Source organism: Myotis myotis, unplaced genomic scaffold (genome assembly GCF_014108235.1).
Source record: "Myotis myotis isolate mMyoMyo1 unplaced genomic scaffold, mMyoMyo1.p scaffold_m19_p_3, whole genome shotgun sequence".
Classification (NCBI taxonomy): Eukaryota; Metazoa; Chordata; class Mammalia; order Chiroptera; family Vespertilionidae; genus Myotis; species Myotis myotis.
Genome location: NW_023416335.1, coordinates 179,131,276 through 179,151,679, shown reverse-complemented (window position 1 = coordinate 179,151,679; position 20,404 = coordinate 179,131,276). Strand labels below are relative to the sequence as shown.

The window sequence follows — 20,404 nt, the reverse complement described above, 5'->3', positions numbered from 1 at the left end:
CAACTAATTGATGATTAGGGTTGTCATGAATGTAAAATTATGACATAAAAATATGATATTCATAATATCTGCCTCTTTATGGCCACCTTTCATAGTTGAAATCAAAGAAAAGTTCTTACACTTCTGACGTATAGCTGTTCACATTGAAAATTTAATAAATAAAAAAGGAAAAAGGTATATAATGATGAACAGAGTCCCTGAAAGTAACAAAGCAACTATTATAGAATATACACATACAATGAAATGTCTTGTGTTGAATAGCAAAAATTATTGAACAATCAAGGTGAGTTGCCACCACTGTAGAAAGGTGAATCCAGAAAATTTAAATACAAAATAATATTGAATGTAAACTATAATTAAAAAAAAATAAAATTAGAAAAAGAAAATTTAAAGTCAAATTGATTTGGAAAACAAGTTGTCCAGAATGAGTAATAGAGTGAAGGCTATCATTAATTGGAGAAAAATATAAATTAATGTGCTTCTTCAGAAACTCAAATCTAAGTCATAGTGTACTGAAGAGATGCATGTGTGTATACGATAATATGTATTATTTATGTACATAGTATGTGTTTAAGACTTATTGCTGAAAGAGTTCACATTTCAGACCCAAATCTCTTACTTTACAGATAAAGGGACTGAGGCACAAAGATATGGAATACTTAATTGTATGAAATGGGATAAAATTTACAAAATTTCCATCATTCCACTGCTGAAAGGTATTATTTTGGGGTGCTGTGTCCCAATAAAATGTTAGAATTTGAACTGGTTTTTATACTGTTGTATACAGAATATTATGATCCCAGGGAGGTGCCTCAGGGATCACAGGGAAAGAGGGAAGAAGAAGGAGAAGGGTATAATGGGAATCACTGCCTCCTCTTCCACTTGGGCAGGTCTGCTTTTATCCATTTCATACATTGGGACTCTGCCCAAGATTTCATTTCAAAAAGAACCCTCTGCTAACTAAAAGTTTGCAAATTATGATAACTCACCAACATAGGGCTACTGTCTGAAACCGCCTTTCTCCACAGCTTCAGATCTGGCATTGTGTTCTTCTAATCAAAATCCTTAACTTGCGGGAGCTTCTGAGGAACCCCCTGTGACTCTCTCTGCAGAAAACACAACGCAGGAACACATTTTTGCACCAAATTTAATAGATTCCTGGGCTTCCTGAAATCCATTCACAGATTCTGGGTTAATAACACAAGCTTTTATTGAGAGAATTTAATAAAAGCTTTATTGAGAGAATTTAAGTAAGACACTTCAGTTTAAAAAAAGAATTTGGGATTAAATGAGAGTATGTTTGGAAAAGATGAATATTTTTTTTAGCATAGCATCACTTGTAGGACCAGTTTATCCTGCCTAATAAAAAACAATATGTCCTTTTGACCAAACTTCAAGAACTACGTATTTTTGCTGGCCATGCTATTTTGCTGTTATTTAAACAATAAAGACACAGTGCTGGAGCAAATGTAAGTGAATGGTTTACAATATTTCCTTTAGGGGCCAGCTGTGTTTGAGGATATGACTTATTTTTAATACTTAGTGTATTTTACAACTTAACCCCTTTTTACCAGTTCTACACACACACACACACACACACACACACACACACACACACACACACACACCTCTTACTCTCGGCTGGAATAAGTATCCATTTGACTTACCAGGGCTGCATTAGGATTAGACATGGCTGACTGAGGCCTGGGAAGACTATTTAAATGGCTTCCATCCATGCTGGGGTTGTGAGGTTCCATCAGAGGACAGTGGGGATGTGCAGGATTATCGGGACTGTGGCACCAAGGGCTGCGATTCATGAAAAGAGTTGGTGGGATTTCTTTTTCTCTGTAAAAGGAAAATTAAACCCAAATTGAACTACAAAGGCATTGTATGCAGTGACATTATTAGTAAAGAAAGCGCAACTAAAGACGGACATGTTTTAAGACAAGACAGTATAGCTTTTCTAGACCTTGTGGGCAGCACTTTCATCACAACCTCAGAAGCATTTGCCCACAAGTGAGTAAAATCTGCGCCTTCAGTCACAGCCAGCTCTTGACCCAAGATAAAGCTACCAGATGTGGCACTTCTCCCTTTGCCTCTGCACTGCTAAAGATGTGGTGATAACTTCATCTCTTCGCCCCTTCACAGCTCTGCCTCTAACAGCAGTGCCATCGAGAGGTGAAATGGCCAGGGTGGTGGGGGCGGGGGGGGGGGGTGATAGGTGCAGGTCTTCATTGCATATGGGAAATTGCCAGCTTTTATTGTACCATGAGTGTTTTGTTGGTTTTCTAAAATATATTTTTATTGATTTTAGAGAGGAAGGGAGAGGGAGAAAGAGATAGAAACATCAATGATGAGAGAGAATCATTGATCGGTTGCCTCCTGCACGTCCCCAGCTGGGGATCAAGCCTGCAGCCTGGACATGCACTCTTGACCAGAATTGAACCTGGGGCCCTTCAGTGCACAGGCCGATGCTCTATCCACTGAGCCAAACCAGCTAAGGCTGTGCCATGAGTGTTTTTATGTTTTAAAACTATTATGGGTTTTATGGTCCTTTTCAATAATTTTTTGGACATTATTGATTTACCTATTCATCATATATTTACTTATGACCCAGTTATTCCTCCCTGCTCAGTTACCAATTGTGGGAAGGGCTCAATTAAACAAACAAACAACACACACACACACACACACACACACACACACACACACACACACACACAAAAGAGCAACTTTTACCTCTTAAGAAAAACTGGAACTACTTCCATCTGGTAGTTTGAGATCTCAGTATCAGGTTGATTAAGTGTTTCTTTAGCTGTAGTTGTAGCTTTTGGCCAATGAAACATGTGCTTTTGAGGGGTTGCATTTACTACTGAGCTTCTCTGAAATTCAATGTCAGTCTCTAATTTTTCCCATGCTTGCTTCCAGTGAATAGGAGTGCACCAGGCAATGGCCTAACAGAAATGATTCATTAATATCAAATACTATGGGAGTTAGATTTAAAAAAATATATTTTTTTTATTGATTTCAGAGAGGAAGGAAGAAGGAGAAACATTAATGATGAGAGAGAATCATTGATCGGCTGCCTCCTGCTCGTCCCCCCACTGGGGATTGAGCCCAAAACTCAGGCATGTGCCCTGACCAGGAATCCAGCCTCCTAGTTCATAAGTCGATGTTCAACCACTGAGCCATGCTGGTTGGACAGGAGTTAGAGTTTTTTAAAAATGACATGGGCTTATTGCAATAAAATTTCAAAGTCAAACGGTATAATGTCACTTACCTATTGTGCATGGACTAGTGAAACATCATAAGAATGTAGCAAGACATCCTGGCCTTAGTTTCCAATTCTGAAAATCACAAGTTGTATATCCTCAGGCCAGGTAGTTACTTGTTATGTACCTGAGTCCTCCGGCACAAAATAAGGAGACTAGTAGTAGGGAACTGCTATATGAGGGTGTTCTGAGATTTAGTTAAGATACTAAGTAAAAAGTAGTTATCAATATATATAAAAGCCTAAGCGACCATTACAACAGAACAACTGGTTGACGCGCACTGACCACCAGGGGGCAAACTCTCAATGAAGGGCTGCCCCCCTGGTGGTCAGTGTGCTCCAACTGCCATCCAACCTCCCAAGGTCCCTACCCCTGGCCGGCTGGCCCCAATAATCGGCCCCTATCAGGACTGGGTGAGATGGCCCCAATTGGCCCCAATCACCAGCCAGGCTGAGGAACCCCACCCATGCACGAATTTGTGCACTGGGTCTCTAGTAATATTGATAAGTCAAAATGCTAAATATTTAATACTATAATTTGAGATGGGAAAATGAGCAGAAGAACCAGAGCCAGAGACAAGAGAGGATACCACATTCTCCAGACTAGATACTAAGTGAGACTATTTAGGGGACCTATGACTACTAAAGCTGGAGTTTGTTTTGGTTTCTTGAATATGTGGTACCTATACAACATATATGTGCAAATTTTTTCAGGAAAATCATATGTAGGGACTAATAATTATGTCTGTGTTCAACATGAGAAAATTAAATACTGAAGTGTGCCCTAATAGTCTACTTGTTCTTTTAATCTGTTTTTAGTTCATTAAATTAGAAGTTTTGGATTATGCTGTTACCATTGAAAAACTGATTGGATTGAGCAGATTTCACTGATTGGATTGGAAAATTAACTAGACATAAAGGCAATGTCAGGCAAATTCAGGTAGATTAGGCCAATGGCAGAGAAAGAAAAAGATAAAATCTTTTCTAAAAAGTTCAATTTCATGGATCACAACAGGAAAACCCCACTTTTGCTTCAGATAATCAATTAGGGATTCTCCTCTTTTAGTAGCTCACAGACATTTTTGTTGAAAATACATTATGATTTTGTTTTAGTGCAATCTCCCTCAATTAGATTATAAGATTTTTTTTGACAAGAGTAATATTTTATTTCTCTCTATACCATAGGGACTTAAAAATATTTGATGACAATGATCCTATAAAATAAAGAGCTAATACTAATATGCTAATTAGATCGAACAGCAGAATGACTGTCCGGATAACTTTCTGGATGAAGCTTGGCCTGCAAGGGCTGAGGCAGCTGTGGCTCCAAGGGCTGGCTCCAAGGGCTCAAATTTTGTGCATCGGGCCTCTATTAATGTGATAAAATAAAATAATTACATCACTGGAATGTTGGCTATATGAACCCTGTAGGCTATTTTTAGTGCAATAGAAAAATTCTTGGAGTTGGAATATCTGGTTTTATTTTAGTTTTGCCATTTTACCAATCATGTGACCTTGAGCAAGCCATTTAATTTTCCAAGCCCTGCTGGAGGCTAAGACAAACAAGTAGTTAGCATATTAATGCAATATTCAGCAGGGCTGAAAATCAGCATAATATTGCCCTGCTGTTGGCAAAATGATTGAAGGCAATTCCCTAACCTGATAATCCTTTTACTATTTACCAAACTTCACCTTTGATATGCCTGTTTGCATTCCTAAAGGGCAAATGTGTATTCAAGTGAATAAAAGCAAGAGGGACCGAGAAGTCAGAGAGCTTCCCTGCTAGAGGGAGGTTTCCAGCCTGCCCACCCTCCATGTCTTCTAAATTCATATTTCTTGTATAGTGTATTCGTTTATGCACGGCCCTTTTCTAGACTTGAATCCTTGCTGCAAAAAGTTGTGGCAAATGGTTAAATGACTCTTAATAAATTAGCAAGTCTATGTCATCAGGTATAATCTAGCAAGAAGAAACTCAGAAATAGGTTTTAATCAACATATTGTGTAGATTAGTAGTTGTATGACATAGTAAGTTAGACTGGGGCTAAGAAAAAAAGGCAGGTATTTTTTTTAAATCTAAAGAATCCTATATAATAAAAGCCTAATATGCTAAGTGTCCACTCAACTGCTCGCTATGATGTGCACTGATCACCAGGGGGCAGACAGTCGACCAGTTGACCAGTTGCTATGATGTGCACTGATCACCAGGGGGTAGATGCTCTGACCAGTAGGTTAGCTTGCTGCTGCGGTCCAGCTGATCGGGACTGAGCAAGATGGGCCAGACATGCCCTGGAGCCTTCCTGTGGTCCCTCCCCAGCTGGCCAACCTCCTGTGTTCCTCCAGGCCCCAGTCGTGCACCGGTGGAGTCCCTCAACCTGGCCTGCACCCCCTCATAATCTGGGACCCCTCAGGGGATGTCGGAGAGCCAGTTTCAGTCTGATCCCGCAGGCCAGGCTGAGGGACCCCTCTGGTGCACGAATTCGTGCACCAGGCCTCTAGTAGTTTTATAAGAGAAGTAAGATTTTTTTTTTTGTAAAAAAAGATACCTTACTTTACTGTTAGTCCTTGGGTATGTATTTATGCTAATATTATACCAAGGAAAAAGATAGAGTGAAAATATAAAATTGTCAAATATTCAGAATTGGTTACTAACCTATTACTAATACACATAATTTTATAGTGAATACAGTATAGTTAGACAAATTAGATTGTAGTTTATTTCATTGGAATTCTAGTTCTTGAGAGCAGATGCCCTGTGGTATTGCAACCCTTAGAGCAGAGAAAAATCTCAACAGACATTTGAAAAATACATACATGGATAGAAAGGGCCTATACAGAGTTTCTTCCTTTCTTATCCTGCTCTTCATGCTAAATACCATAAATAAAATCCATCCTTAACTCTGAAATCTGAAGTAGCTTCAAATTTGGGATATCAAAATTCTTTTTGCCAAGTATAAGCAGCTCTTTGGCACATTAGCACTGGGAAGAAGGTGCTGTTGATTTGCTGATTTTTTATGACAGTCAGTGATGGTTCTATCCAAAATTTAAGGAAGGAAGAATAATTGAGCGAGCTAAGGAGAGGAGAACATAAGGAGGCTATCCATTTAAAAAGCATTGCTAATAACCAGATACCGACCTCACCATTAGGTTTGCACAGGACGGTTGTACAATTTGGGCTTGTTGTAAACTTGTCTTTTTCCTTCCAAAGAAAATCTGATGGTGGCTGATGCTTTCTGTCAGATGCTGCTGTCCAGACCTGTAAGAAAATAGTTTGTTAATTTAAAATGCCATTAGAGTTCAACAGTTTTGTAAATGTCAGAGGGTGATTGCAATGTTATCTTTCTCAACATATGAGATCTTCACATATAATGAGTATATAATATCTAATGCCACGCTGTGCAACACTGTATGTGGTTTAAAGGAAAGCACAAGAAAGAGGAAAAACCCTCCAGTATCAACTAGTTTTCTGTTCTCTAGGCAAACACTCTCTTAACTTTTCTTTTAAGGATTATGTTTGCTTAATTTTAGGAACTTCTGGATTTCATTTTAATAGTTAAGTCATAAAAGCACAAGGTATTCTACAACAAATTGAAGAAAGCTATGGAATTATTTTAACTATGGTATTAATTAACTTACACACAGAGATGAACAACGTGGCTCAATGGGCCACCACCAACAATACACCCCATTTTACATAGAGAGCAAGTGATGAAGAAACCACGGGTGCTGAGCCGCAATCCGACCTGGGTAAGTGAGATTTTCCTGTACAATTTTAGTTCGTAGTATTGATATCTTATACTCACTGTTACTGTGGAATTGGCATGAATTGTGATATTGGGAGGGAAATGATACAGAGAGTCTGGTTTTCCATTCATATTTTGCTGGAGAATGTGATTTCCAATCTCCAGTTCTTTGTTAAGGGAAGAGTTAATGAGCTTCACAAATAAATCATTCACTTCTGCTATTTTAATGTCTCCAAAAGCACTAGAAAAATATAAAGATTATAAGGTGCCTTCAGATGAGCGTGTCTTTAGTTCACTTGAAGAGCTGAGTAATAAATATGCTTTGGAAGTTATTCCTAAACTGTCTACACTATTGGACACATTCTATGTGGAGATAGTGTATTTCCATAGCAAATGCCTTGATCTCTTAGTTCTGCTTGCTTATCTGTGCAATGAAATCATCTCTTTCCCATAAAATAAAGGAAACTTAAAAGGTGCTTTAGGTGTCGAGGTATAAGTGCCATAGGAAGGTGCAATTATCATTAGTTAAATCCTACTGTTGAAAAAACCACTGAGACATGAAATGAAATACATCAAGAGGAAAGTTAAATATTTTAGTTTATTTCTGATAAAGTTACTATGAAGATGACTAGCAACTGTATTCTTAAAAGAACTCAGCAAACAAAATATTTTACAGAGATAAGATGGTATTTTTTCTTACTAACGTGTTAAGGGCTTAATATGTACCAGGGATCAGGCTGAACACTTATAAATTAGTGTTTCTTAGAGTGTGGGTCACAATCCCTTTGGTGGATTAGAGACATCATTTAAAAAATGAAATATACCCCTACCAATTATAATAACCAATACTTACTATGTGCCAGGCACTTTTTAAAGATTATATCTATGTCTACAATTTTTTTCAATTACAGTTGACATTCAATATTACATTGTATTAGTTTCAGGTGCACAGCATAGTGGTTAGACAATCATATACAACTACTAATCCACACAATATGTTGATTACAAAGTAGTCCCCCTGATATTTCTGGTACCCACCTGGCATCACCCATAGTTATTACAATATTATTGACTATATTCCCTATGCTGTGCTTTACATCCCCGCAACAATTTTGTTCACTACCAATTGGTACTTCCAAATCCTTTTTCAGCCAACCTCCCAATCCCTCTCCTTGGCAACCATCAATCTGATCTCTGTATCTATCAGTTAATGTTTCTACTTTGTTTTTGTTCTTTAAATTCCACATATGAGTGAACTAAATGGCTTTTGTCCATTGTATATATGTACCACAACTTTTTTATCTACTTGTCTATTGATGGGCACTTGGTTGCTTCCATATCTTGGCTATTGTAAATAATGCTGCAATGAACATTAGGGGTGCACATGTTCTTTCAAATTCGTGTTTTGTGTTTCCTTGACTATATACCCATAAGTGGAATCATAGGTCATGAGGCAGTTCCATTTTTAATTTTTTTGAGGTAACTTCATACTGTTTTCCACAGTGGCTGCACCAATATGCATTCTCTCCAACAGTGCACAAGGGTTTACTTTTCTCCACATCCTCACAAACACTTGTTGCTTTACTGATGATAGCTAGTCAGATAGTAAAAGTGATGTCTCATTGTGGTTTTAATTTGCATTTCTCTGATGATTAGTGACATTGAGCATCTTTTCATATGTCTATTGGCCATATATGTCCTCTTTGAAGAGGTGTCTGTTTAAATCCTTTGCCATTTCTTGATTGCATTGTTTGTTTTTTATTGCAAAATAAACCAACAAACAAAATAGAAACACACTCATAGATACAGAGAACAGACTGACAATTGTCAGAAAGGGGGTTGCAGGCTGGGTGAAAAAGGGGAAGAGATTAAGCAAAGAAAAATACCTCATAGACATAGACAACAGTATGCTATATAATAAAAGGCTAATATGCAAATTGACTAATGGTGGAACAATCAGTCTCTATGACATGCACTGACCACCAGGGGCAAATACTCAACGCAGCAGTTGCCCCCTGGTGGTCAGTGCGCTCCCACAGGGGGAGCACCACTCAGCCAGAAGCTGGGCTCATGGCTGGCAAGCACAGGGGCGGTGGTGGGAGCCTCTCTCACCTCTGCGGCAGCATTAAGAACCTGTTGGGGGATGTCTGCCTGCCGGCTTAGGCCCACTCCCTGCAGGGTCCCAGACTGCAAGAGGGCACAGGCTGGGCTGAGGGACCCCCCACCCCCCCCCAGTGCACAAATGTTGTGCACCGGGCCTCTAGTGGTGATTATAAGAGGGGAAGGGGGGTGGGAGAGGTAAATAAACAGTGATGGAAGGAGACTTGACATTGGGTGGTGAATACAATACAATATGCAGATGTTGAATTATAGAACTATATACCTGAAACCTATATAATTATATTAACCAATGTCACCCCAATAAATTCAATATAAAAAGTCCACATTTCTCTTTCTGTATTGAACTCAAGAACCTAGTAGAAGAAAAAAAGATACCAAGTCCACCTGAATTACTTGCCAATAATAAAGTCCTTGAATACAGTAATTGAGTTGACTTTATTTGTAGGGATTATGTATTGCTGTTTCCTCTAGCATCTTTGAAGAATTAGCATTCATTATTCAGTTTCTTAGAAAGTTATATTGATTTTTTTTAATTGCTCATAACATGAAACAATTATATTTTATCTAATTTCTTAGATGAAATCATGGCACAGCACAACAGATTAAAACTTTGCTTCCTACTGACTTATTACTCCTATCCCAATAGAAAATATAAAATAATTAAAATAGAATATGTACCTGGATCTAGAGGAGCCCACTTCTTCAAGAATCATAGAAAAGTGCTTCCAAATCTTCTTGATATTGAATGAGTGTGCAATAGGTTTCTTTGAATCACCAAACAAAGATAGGAAATAATCCTCCCCTTCCCCTATCACAGCTGGCTCCGGAGGAGGGATGAGCAGAGTCTTTTTCTTTGGAGCTGTGAAGCTACTGACTTTTTCTAAACCAACGAGGGAAGCAACAAAGAGAGAAGTAAATAACAGGATAGTAAAAGAACCCAAAGTCACTATCTTTATTCTTTGCTTCTACAAAACTATATTCTTTATATATTTTACTGTCACTGTCAATCTAAATGAAGATTAAAGATAATTAAAAACTTTAAACCAAAGGCTACAAAATAACCAGGAAGAGATTGTTTTTAGTGATACTCAAATTCCTAGAGATTGTTTTAAACTCTCAATTACATCATCAACATAATGACTATTCAACAGATTCGTTACTTGTACCAGAAGCATCATACATTTTTGAGTAGGTAAGACATTTGAATATCTCAAATTTGGATATGTCATATATAAGTACATCTTTATTCTTCCAAATCATACCCATAAATTAAATCTTCAAATGAGTCCTTTCCTACTAATGGTTAGTAATTTTGCCGGATAAAGATATGTGCCCTCTCATCAACTAAAATACTTGATTAGACAGATAAAGTAATGCTCACTCAGATTCTAGTGTCCTCTTGGAAATAAGCTCCTTTCAAATCCTCACGCTAAGATTCAAACACAAAATAGGCTTTGTAATTTTGCAGAGAGTACCATGCAGAGTACATCTAATAATGTAAGTTCCAAGGGAAAGTAACAGTACAGAGAGGCATGATGACAAAGTGGACAGAGGAATATGTCCTGGATTTAGAAGGACCTGCAATTGTATCCCCGATCTGTCACTTACTAAGCCAACTGAGTTAGACTTTCCAATTCTCAGTTTTCATGAACATAAAAATGAAAACTGTTACTACCTTGTTAGGGTGATGTGAGAATTGAAGGTACTGTAGATAAGTGTCTAGCAATATCTGGTATTTAGCTGGTACTCAATAAACGATAGTTATTATTGTGACCCTGGGTCCAAAATTATCAACAAATTAACACAATCTAGAGTTCAATTTATATTTGTGTATCTTTAACAAAACCAGAGTGAGGTGAAAGCTGGAAAGGTTTAAACTCATAGTTTCTAAAGAGGATTCCTCAAAGTATTTTGTTCAGAAGAAATGTTTGGAATTCAATTTGTTTATTCTCAATCAAGTATTTATTTAATTTTTAAAAATTCCTTTGGGAATAGAGAATATATAGCAGCCCTTTGAATAGCTCATCCTGGGGTGGGGGGGGGGGACCTTTGTATTCTAAAAGGAAAGAAGATCCATTAATTTTTAGTCCCAGTCATTATTTCATCAGGAGAAACAGATGGAAATGAACCAAATGCAACAAGTCCCAGCAAACTCAGGCTTCTACCAATAGCAGCAGAACCTACAGTAACTGAAGGAGAAGCCTACTTCCTAGCTCAACGCTCATCTTGCAAGGGGAAGCCACTATATTTTTTGTTTCTTTTCCCCACTAATAGTGGGAGCTTTCCCAGTTTGACCCAAATATAGAACACATGTCATGATGATACAGTGCTAAAGGATAGAAAATATTCCCTCCCTAGATCTAAATCTGTACTTTCACTTTTACACATATGGATCTGGTTATTGCTAAAGGTCAGTGTGAACTTAGAAGGCTTCTTTGAAAAAATGTACCTTAGGTGTGCAAACAATGAAGCACAGGGAATATGACAACAATGGCAGTAGGTCAAAACCCTAGCTACCTCTGTGTCAAAGGCGTAGGCAAATACCACAAACAAAATCAAACATAGATAAGCAGCAGCCAGGCTGTAAATGTGCACAGAATGGTAGACTGAAATGGAGGCATTAGGGAGTCAGTGTGTTTGTGTTTCCAGTTTTAAAGCTTGTTAATAGATGAGTAATGGAAATATAGGCCCCAATCTAGCCCATTCTATGAGAAGGTGCTTAGAGATAGGTTCAGATTCACAACTGATTTTTATTGAGTACCTACTATGTGCTAGGTGATTTTCATAAATCCTTCATATCTCCTTTAGTCATCCTTAGGAGAGCCCTGTCAAGTTGATATTTTAATCCCTATTTTTGCTGTTGTGGAAAATGGGACTTAGAGATGCTAAATGCACAATGTTTCACACTGTAGGGAGTAGAGGGGTAGTTTGGACCTTGGTCTTCTGTTTCCAAGTTCAGCCGTCTTTCTAGGAAACTAGAACACACCCTCAAAGTTTCCTGTACATGGTGAGGAACAAACACCCTGCAGCCTGCAATTGCTGAGTGCATTGTTGGCAACTGTTACAACTTTACTTCTTCCTACCATAGTCCTGTTCTTATTTTCCTCTCCTCCAAATGCTTTATTGCTTTTTTCTTTTCTCGCCACCATTTTACCTACTTTATTTTTCTTCTTTCTCTTACCTGTCTGTCTTTTCCTTACCAAAGTCCTAAATCTCCTAAAGGCACAAAATACCCAAGACATTACTTAATCTTTCTAGTAGCATTAAGAAGAAGGGCAGGCCATGTTATGCATTAGAATTGTTTAATTATCTAGCAATTCTAGAACATACAAGCAGTCAATCTATGAACCATTATGCAAACTCAAAGTATTTTAATTTTTTTTTATTAAGGTATTATATATGTGTCCTTATTGCCCCATTGTCTCTCCTCACCCCCACTCCCACTCATGCCCTCACTCCTCTGGTGTCTGTGTCCATTGGTTAGGCTTATATGCATGCATACAAGTCCTTTGTTCATTCTCTCCTCCTTACCCCCACCCTCCCCTACCTTTCCTCTGAGGTTTGACGGTCTGATCAATGCTTCTGTCTCTGGATCAGTTTATGTTGTTCATTATATTCCATAAATGAATGAGATCATGTGATATTTATCTTTCTCTGACTGGCTTATTTTGCTTAGCATAATGCTCTTCAGGGCCATCCATGCTGTTGCAAATGGTAGGAGTTCCTTCTTTTTTTACAGCAGCGTATTCCATTGTGTATATGTACCACAGTTTTTAATTCACTCATCTGCTGATGGGCACTTAGGCTGTTTCCAAGTCTTAGCTATGGTGAATTGTGCCAGTATGACATAGGGGTGCATATATCCTTTCTGATGGGTGTTTCTAGTTTCTTGGGATATATTCCTAGAAGTGGGATCACTGGGTCAAATGGGAGTTCCATTTTTAGTTTTTTGAGGAAACTCCATACTGTTCTCCACAGTGGCTACACCAGTCTGCATTCCCACCAGCAGTGCATGAGGGTTCCTTTTTCTCCACATCCTCACCAGCACTTGTCATTTGTTGATTTGTTGATGATAGCCATTCTGACAGGTGTGAGATGGTACCTCATTGTCGTTTTGATTTGCATCTCTCGGATGATTAATGACTTTGAGCATGTTTTCACATGTCTCTTGGCCTTCCTTATGTCTTCTTTCAAAAAGTATCTATTTATATCTGTTGCCCATTTTTTGATTGGGTTGTTTATCTTCCTTTTGTTAAGTTGTATGCGTTCCCTATAAATGTTGGAGATTAAACCCTTATCAGTGATAACATTGGCAAATATGTTCTCCCATGCAGTGGGCTTTCTTGTTGTTTTGTTGATGGTTTCTTTTGCTATGCAAAGCTTTTTATTTTAATGTAGTCCCATTTATTTTCCCTTTAGTTTCCATTGCCCTAGGAACTGTATCGGTGAAGAAATTGCTTCGGCATATGTCTGAGATTTTGCTGCCTGTGGATTTCTCTAATATTTTTATTGTTTCCCATCTTATGTTTAAGTCCTTTATCCATTTTGAGTTTATTTTTGTGTATGGTGTAAGTTGGTTATCTCAATATTTTAATCATGGGGATGATATACTTGGCCACATACATTTATGGAACTGGAATATGACTCCAGTGTGAGGATCAATAGTGAGCATAGTCATATGACATTAAAAAACTAGCATTGTTGAACACAGATAATAAAACATCATTCTGGTTTCTAGACACATAGAAAATTTATTGAACTATATAATTTAAAAATAGTCTAAAAATAATCAGTACAGGCTTTACTTACCCAAGGTGCTTTCTGATTGGTCCCCTGTAACTGATTTAGAAGACTTTGATCCCCTTAATATAGCCATTCCACTAATCTCAAAGTTAGACAGATAGCAACAGAGAGGTGTTTCACTGGTTGATGACAGTGACAATAGCTGTGCTGTGCTATAGGAATTTTCAGTACTTGGGAAACGTACTGAAGAGTGGTGTACCCTTGAGAGGTTGCCATATGTAGTTTCTCTTCTGTGGACAAAAATGAGTATAATAAACAAAGTAAGCAAGTCAAAATGAATAGACCATGAACACAAGAAGCATAAACTATCATTATTACCCAGAGTTCTGGTTTTCAAAGGTATTATGCATCTAAAATAAGCACAAGAACTTCTTATAGCTCTAGTGTTAACAACCTAAATGGAACACTTTAGTGTTAAGTTAAGAAATTTTCTCATTTTTTTTTAAATGTAAGAATCACTAAATTCCCACTATAGATGGTTTTAAAAATGTGTAAAAATAGAAAGAAAATAAAAATCAGCCAAGAATTGTAGGCTGGCCCTAACTGGTTTGGCTCAGTGGATAGAGCATTGGCCTGCGGACTCAAGGGTCCCAGGTTCGATTCTGGCCAAGGGCATGTACCTTGGTTGTGGGCACATCCCTAGTAGGGAGTGTGTAGGAGGCAGCTGATCAATGTTTCTCTCTCATCGATGTTTCTAACTCTCTATTCCTCTCCCTTCTTCTCTGTAAAAAATCAATAAGATATATTTAAAAAAAAGAATTGTAGGCTTTTTAATGCATATTTTTACACATAATTGAGACTCTATAAACCATTTGTATCCCACATTTATCACTCATTGTACCCTAGTTCCCTTTCCTACTGACATAAAAATATTATAGTTCTTGTTTAATATATTGTTTACTATATCCTTTTCTTTTGACTTCTGCTGTTGAATTAATTTTCCTATGTTAAGATTCTATAGTTAATGTTTACTTTCAAATACTCTATGAAAATTAATAGCCATAAATACAGCACACGTGTATATATGTATATATGTGTGTATGTAAGTGTGTGTGTGTAGTTTGTGTGTGTGTGTATGCGCGTGTGTGCGCACGCGTGTGTGTGAATGTTGAAGGGAATAGCAGGAAAAGAAAGACTTAATTTCCAGGTACTATTTTTATAAGCAAACATTACTATGAACAAAGCTTTTCCTTTCTTTCTTTTTCATAAATATAAAAGCATTTCTTAACTAACGCACAAACATTTTTTAAAGTACAATTATTTTACAAGTACTAGTAAAACAGTAGCCTCCTGCATGACTCATGAAAAGGTTTATGACAACCCCATTTTATGTGTCCCATTGAGACTCTCCTCAATAAACTAAAAGCCGTGTGTGTGTGTGTGTGTGTGCGTGTGTGTGTGTGTGTGTGTGTGTGTGTGTGTGTGTGTGTTTAATGCTTGAGTTGTGAACAAAGTTCTGGGGTCCAAAACCTTTTGGCTCTCTGAACCATTGGATAAATGAGCAGCCAGTTTTTTTTTTTAAATTTTTATTGATTTCTTACAGAGAGGAAGGGAGAGGGATAGAGAGTTAGAAACATTGATGAGAGAGAACCATCAGCTGCCTCTTGCACACCCCCAGTGTGCCCGCAACCAAGGTACATGCCCTTGACCGGAATCAAACCTGGGATCCTTCAGTCCGCAGGCCGATGCTCTATCCACTGAGCCAAAGCAGCAGCCAGCTTTTAGTGACCCCCTTTCTGGTGGTCACATATCCACTACAATTTAGGAACTAAGTATTTTACCTCAATGGATTATCTCTATTTTGATCTCTTTGTTTTCCAGAGTTTCTATAAAGTTATTTTAGCCAGTTTTCTGTTGCCGTCTTTTTGTTTGTTTGTAGTGTGTGTGTGTGTGTGTGTGTGTGTGTGTGTGTGTTTAATGTTTCCAAAAGGGTACAAGGGCCTGGAGCTTCCTAATCTGCCATCTTGTGATGTCAGTCTCAATATCTCTGTTTACCAACAGGTATGCATAATCCTTTTGTTTTATAATTTGTAAGTTCCTTCATCAGAACTATTAATCTAGAGAGTGTTTCTCAAAAGCAGACTTCCCTAACTCTGTACCTCTCAGAAGGCATAGGCATCTCAGGCAAATTATTATTATTTTTTATAATTGAAGGCATTGGCTTTAAAAATTGTATTATTCCTGGCCCAGTACTTATTAAGCTTGAGCAGTGCCATTCTGCTGACAACCCGAGCACTCATCTTCGTCTGAAAAGCTAAAACCCATGAAGATACACTCGAGTTTGACTGTGGGTGGAGACTATAGAGATCAGTTGTCAAATTACAAACATCCCATCTCTGTCCAACCTGAAACAGGCCCTTACCACGTGACTTCTCCCCACACTGGCTAGAATAAGCAGGAAAAGGACTTCTCTCTTTCCAAGTTCCTCACATCTGGGTTTCATTACAGACAAGCTGGCTCTATCTTTCAGCATGTTCATCTTATAAGCTCTGCATTTATTTTCCTCCAGTAAAACAATAGTGCTCCCACATAAATTTAATTCCACGAAAGATTCCCAATAAGCCTTGGCAAAGGTTGCAATCAAAGCAATCTGCCCTAGGACCACAGGGTGTTTCTTTTCTATTTGAATAAGAAACGTCTACGGGCTGCATACACGTTTGGAAGAGCTGAAATATTTCAGGCAGAGATGTGCGTGACGCAGCCCATTGTCTGAACACCCTGCACTCGCAGACCGAGCAGGCTTCTTGGAAGATGAGCGGTCTGTCCGGGTGCTTAGTTAGCCTCCCCTGCTGCTCTTGCATGCGGAATCTTCCAACCCCCTTCTTGGTATTTTCCTCCTTCTGTAACTGATTAGCACTAAACCAGAGGCAGTTACAAAAGTTCAATGCCAGCATGTCAGTGTGGTTTTGGGAGATGCTGCACTGGTAATACTGACGACAGCCATGCGCAGTTCACCTGAGAAGTTATTTAAACTGTTTAATATATAAAATATTTTAAAAATAAACTTGAACCGAGCAATAAACACAGGACATCTTGGTCCAAAGTAACATTGGCTTTAAATTGTGTATATTCAATACAATGGGTCACTTTTTTTTTTTTTTTTTTGGTAGAAAACATTGGAAAATCAATGCTAATGCTTCAGTTGATAGAATGATTTACATTAGTGGTCACAATAGGGAGTTGTAATTTTTATCTCATATCCTCACAGGCATTTCCTAAACCAAAATTCTTTGGTAATTCTTTGTCCCTGGATCAGTAAAGTGATTCTAAGGAAATTATCTGCCAATTGTTTTAACGTGTTAGATATGAGCTTTTGAACCTCAACCAGGTCTGATATGATGGACATCTGTCCAGGTATATTTTTATATTCCTCAAGGACTCAACCTTATAAAACAGTGGGTGGGAAATAACTGCGTGTTATAGTTAATCTTTGAAAACGTGTGGAATCAATTCCAATCCTAACTACTTTATTAGATGTCTTAAAACAAGAGGCCAAGTGCTCCATCACTATCCTCTAACACTCAGCCCCTTCCCTCCTCTCCTTTGTGCCATTCTTACGAGGTGTCTTTCTCCATTTTATCTTCCTGCTCAGGAACTTGACTCTGCAGAGCTGTCGATGTTTCTTGAGTGGCTTGTGTATCTTTTATCTTGGCCAGAAGAGTCTCTTCTTTCCTGGGAAAACAGATCATGACATTAGGCCACGACTATAGCTGAGGTTCACGCCAGGTTTTCTATGTCAAGTGACCTCATCTGTTAATCTAACTACCTTAAAGCACTTGCCAGGCTTAATGATTTCTCTACCATGCTGATACCAGAACCAGGATTCTAATGGGAATATATAAGTCCTGACATAGCCAATACTGCTATTGGCTAAGGCTGTCAAACAAATCAAGGTGAAGGTGTGAAGCGTTCACTAGAAGCAGCTCATGGGGCAGGGTGGTAACCCAGCATAGCTATCTTTATGACTACAGTTCTCACATCTGGCCAACGCTGCTGGTCAGAACACTGTGAGGTAATGTCTCCGTAGTTACAAAGTTCCAGTCTCTAAACAATGACTACGTTGATGCTGCACCTGCTTTGTCGTTTGCAGAGATGAAATAAGGGAACTTGCTTTTTTAAATTTTTTTTATTTTTTTAATTGTTTTATTGCTTAAAGTATTACAAAGGGTTTTACATATGTGTCTTTTTCCCCCCCCCGCCCTCGACAATCCCCTGGCCTCCCCTACCCCCCAGTCCTGCTTTTAGGGGAACCAGATCTCCCACCAGACAAACTTTGTCACCGGGATGTTTGATATCCTATTTTGGATTTGTGAGGGTCAAAACTAGTATGCAATAAATATTGGAAAGTTAATCACTGTTTTTGAATGTTGATTTTAAACAATTCTTGTATTGTTTTTTTTGTTTTGTTTTGACACATGGAAACAGCCAGGAAGCAGAAACAGAAAACATATACTTTTAAGGCAAAAAGAAACCTACTGGTAGAAATAGTGAAATTGAAGCCAGGAGACATAAATTCTTCTCCTAGTTATGTCAGCAGTATGATTTAAAATAAATCACTTAATATAGATTCCACTTTGAGTAAACAATCTATACTTAATGTTTATGATAATGAGGCATGAGAATAAAATTAACACAAAAGTACATCATTGCATACAATATGATATATGATGATGATTACTGGATGGGTAAGTTAATTTAAATATTTAAATGAGAATCTACTATGTACCAGGAAAAAGCAAGGTATTATAAATAAACAATTCCTACTTCAAGGAATAATGATAAAACATCTTCCAATTTAGATTAGAAAATGACTTCCATCTTAGAACTATAAATAGTATTTAAATACAACTAACAATGAACAAAGTAACTATTTTAATAAATCAAAAGACAAGAAGTGTACCACATAATGAGGCAAGTAAGCTAGAGGAAGGTATACTTTCTCTTCAGAGATGAAGTGCAATTTCTTATCAGTGTTATGGGCCAATTATGTACATATAGCATAAAGAGATTTATAGTAAACTATAATTTAAATAAATATAAAGAAAAGCAAAAATAAAGTAATGAGAGATTTATAAATTTATACTTATGCTTAGAAAAGAACTGAAAATGGATTTTTTATTTCTTGCCACTATTCCAGTTTCCCTAATTCTGTCTGGTCTCCTAGCTGTTAAAATGTCTGTATTTGAACTACATATATTAGCATGAACTTATTATGACCACATGTGTTTTATCAGAGGGCCTATTCACATTTTCCAGCATAGTTTGGACAAACAAAATTCTGTCAACTGAGCAACACTTTGGAAAGCTTTAACTTTGTAAATGTTTTAATAGTCATACCCCATTCAGGATATTTTTCTTATTTCCTTCCCCCAAATTATAGCATATATGCAACGAAAACCAGTTTCCTCTTTTCCTGTTACTTGAACTAAGCGTATGTTTTGCAATAGGGGTGAAGTGAACCATAGGGCGCATTTTGTCACTATGAGGAGACATTAATAGAAGTCATTAAGATTTGGTGCTGGCATTTAGTGGAAGGAGCCAGAGATGCAAGATTTCTGCAATGTGGCAGATAATCTCAGTTGCCAAAGAATTTTCCCCTGTATCACATGGTTTGTCTGAGATTCATGCAGATGAAAAACAGTTTATAATTTCTAAGCATAAATCTTAACTCTTTATTATCTATAAATACAAAGTATTTTTGCACACCTTTTACATAGACGTTTCCCAGAAGTAAGTATTTACTGTTTTCATGGAAGGAAGATTAATATATTGGTTTGTTCAGACCTTTTCTAAGAATTGTTCAGTTTGTAAAAATTACTTGGTTTATTTATGTGGTTGATGTAACTTCCTGACATAGGTAATAATAATAGAACAACAACAACAACAAAATCAACCTGAACCTGATGAATCCTCTAATTTACATAAAATGCAGAAAACAGAAGAGCATGTTAACTAATAGACTAAGAGACAAAACTTGTACTTTGTGGCTATAATTTATATTCTAATTCAAGTAAACTATAAAAAATTTATAAGACATTGGAAACTTAAGCACACTGGGTATTTAATAATATTAAGGAATAACAAATATTTTAGGTATGTTATGGCATCACTTATTTTTATTTTAACCATTTTATTTATTTATTTTAATTGACTTTATTGGGGTGACACTGGTTTTCAAAATCATAGTGGTTCCAAGGGTACAACTCAACAAAACATCACCTGCACACTGCATCCTGCACCCATTGCCTCAAGAAAAGTCTCTTTGCATCCCCATCCCCCCCCCCCACTTTTGACCCCTCCTAGCCACTCCCTACCCACTTTCCCTCTGGCTAGCACCACAATGCTATCTGGGCATCATCTTTTTCTTTATTTTAAAGAGAATCCTATTATTTAGAGATACATAGTGAAACATCCTATCTAATAATAGACAAACATGGTAATTAACCATACCTCCGACATGCTTCCCATT

At 37.6% G+C, this 20,404-nt stretch overlaps 1 protein-coding gene across 1 annotated transcript; it reads right to left on the bottom strand.

Annotated features, from left to right (window-relative positions):
* Positions 1 to 1,065: 1,065 nt before the first annotated feature.
* LMNTD1 (lamin tail domain containing 1) lies at positions 1,066 to 17,525 on the bottom strand. Its single transcript, XM_036299021.1, has 8 exons — positions 17,494 to 17,525; positions 13,942 to 14,165; positions 9,811 to 10,012; positions 7,072 to 7,252; positions 6,405 to 6,524; positions 2,740 to 2,954; positions 1,668 to 1,845; positions 1,066 to 1,167 (listed from the first exon to the last, which is right to left on the bottom strand). Exons 1-8 carry the CDS (start codon positions 17,508 to 17,510, stop codon positions 1,066 to 1,068), a joined length of 1,239 nt encoding a protein of 412 aa, XP_036154914.1. The 5' UTR covers positions 17,511 to 17,525.
* Positions 17,526 to 20,404: the final 2,879 nt, after the last annotated feature.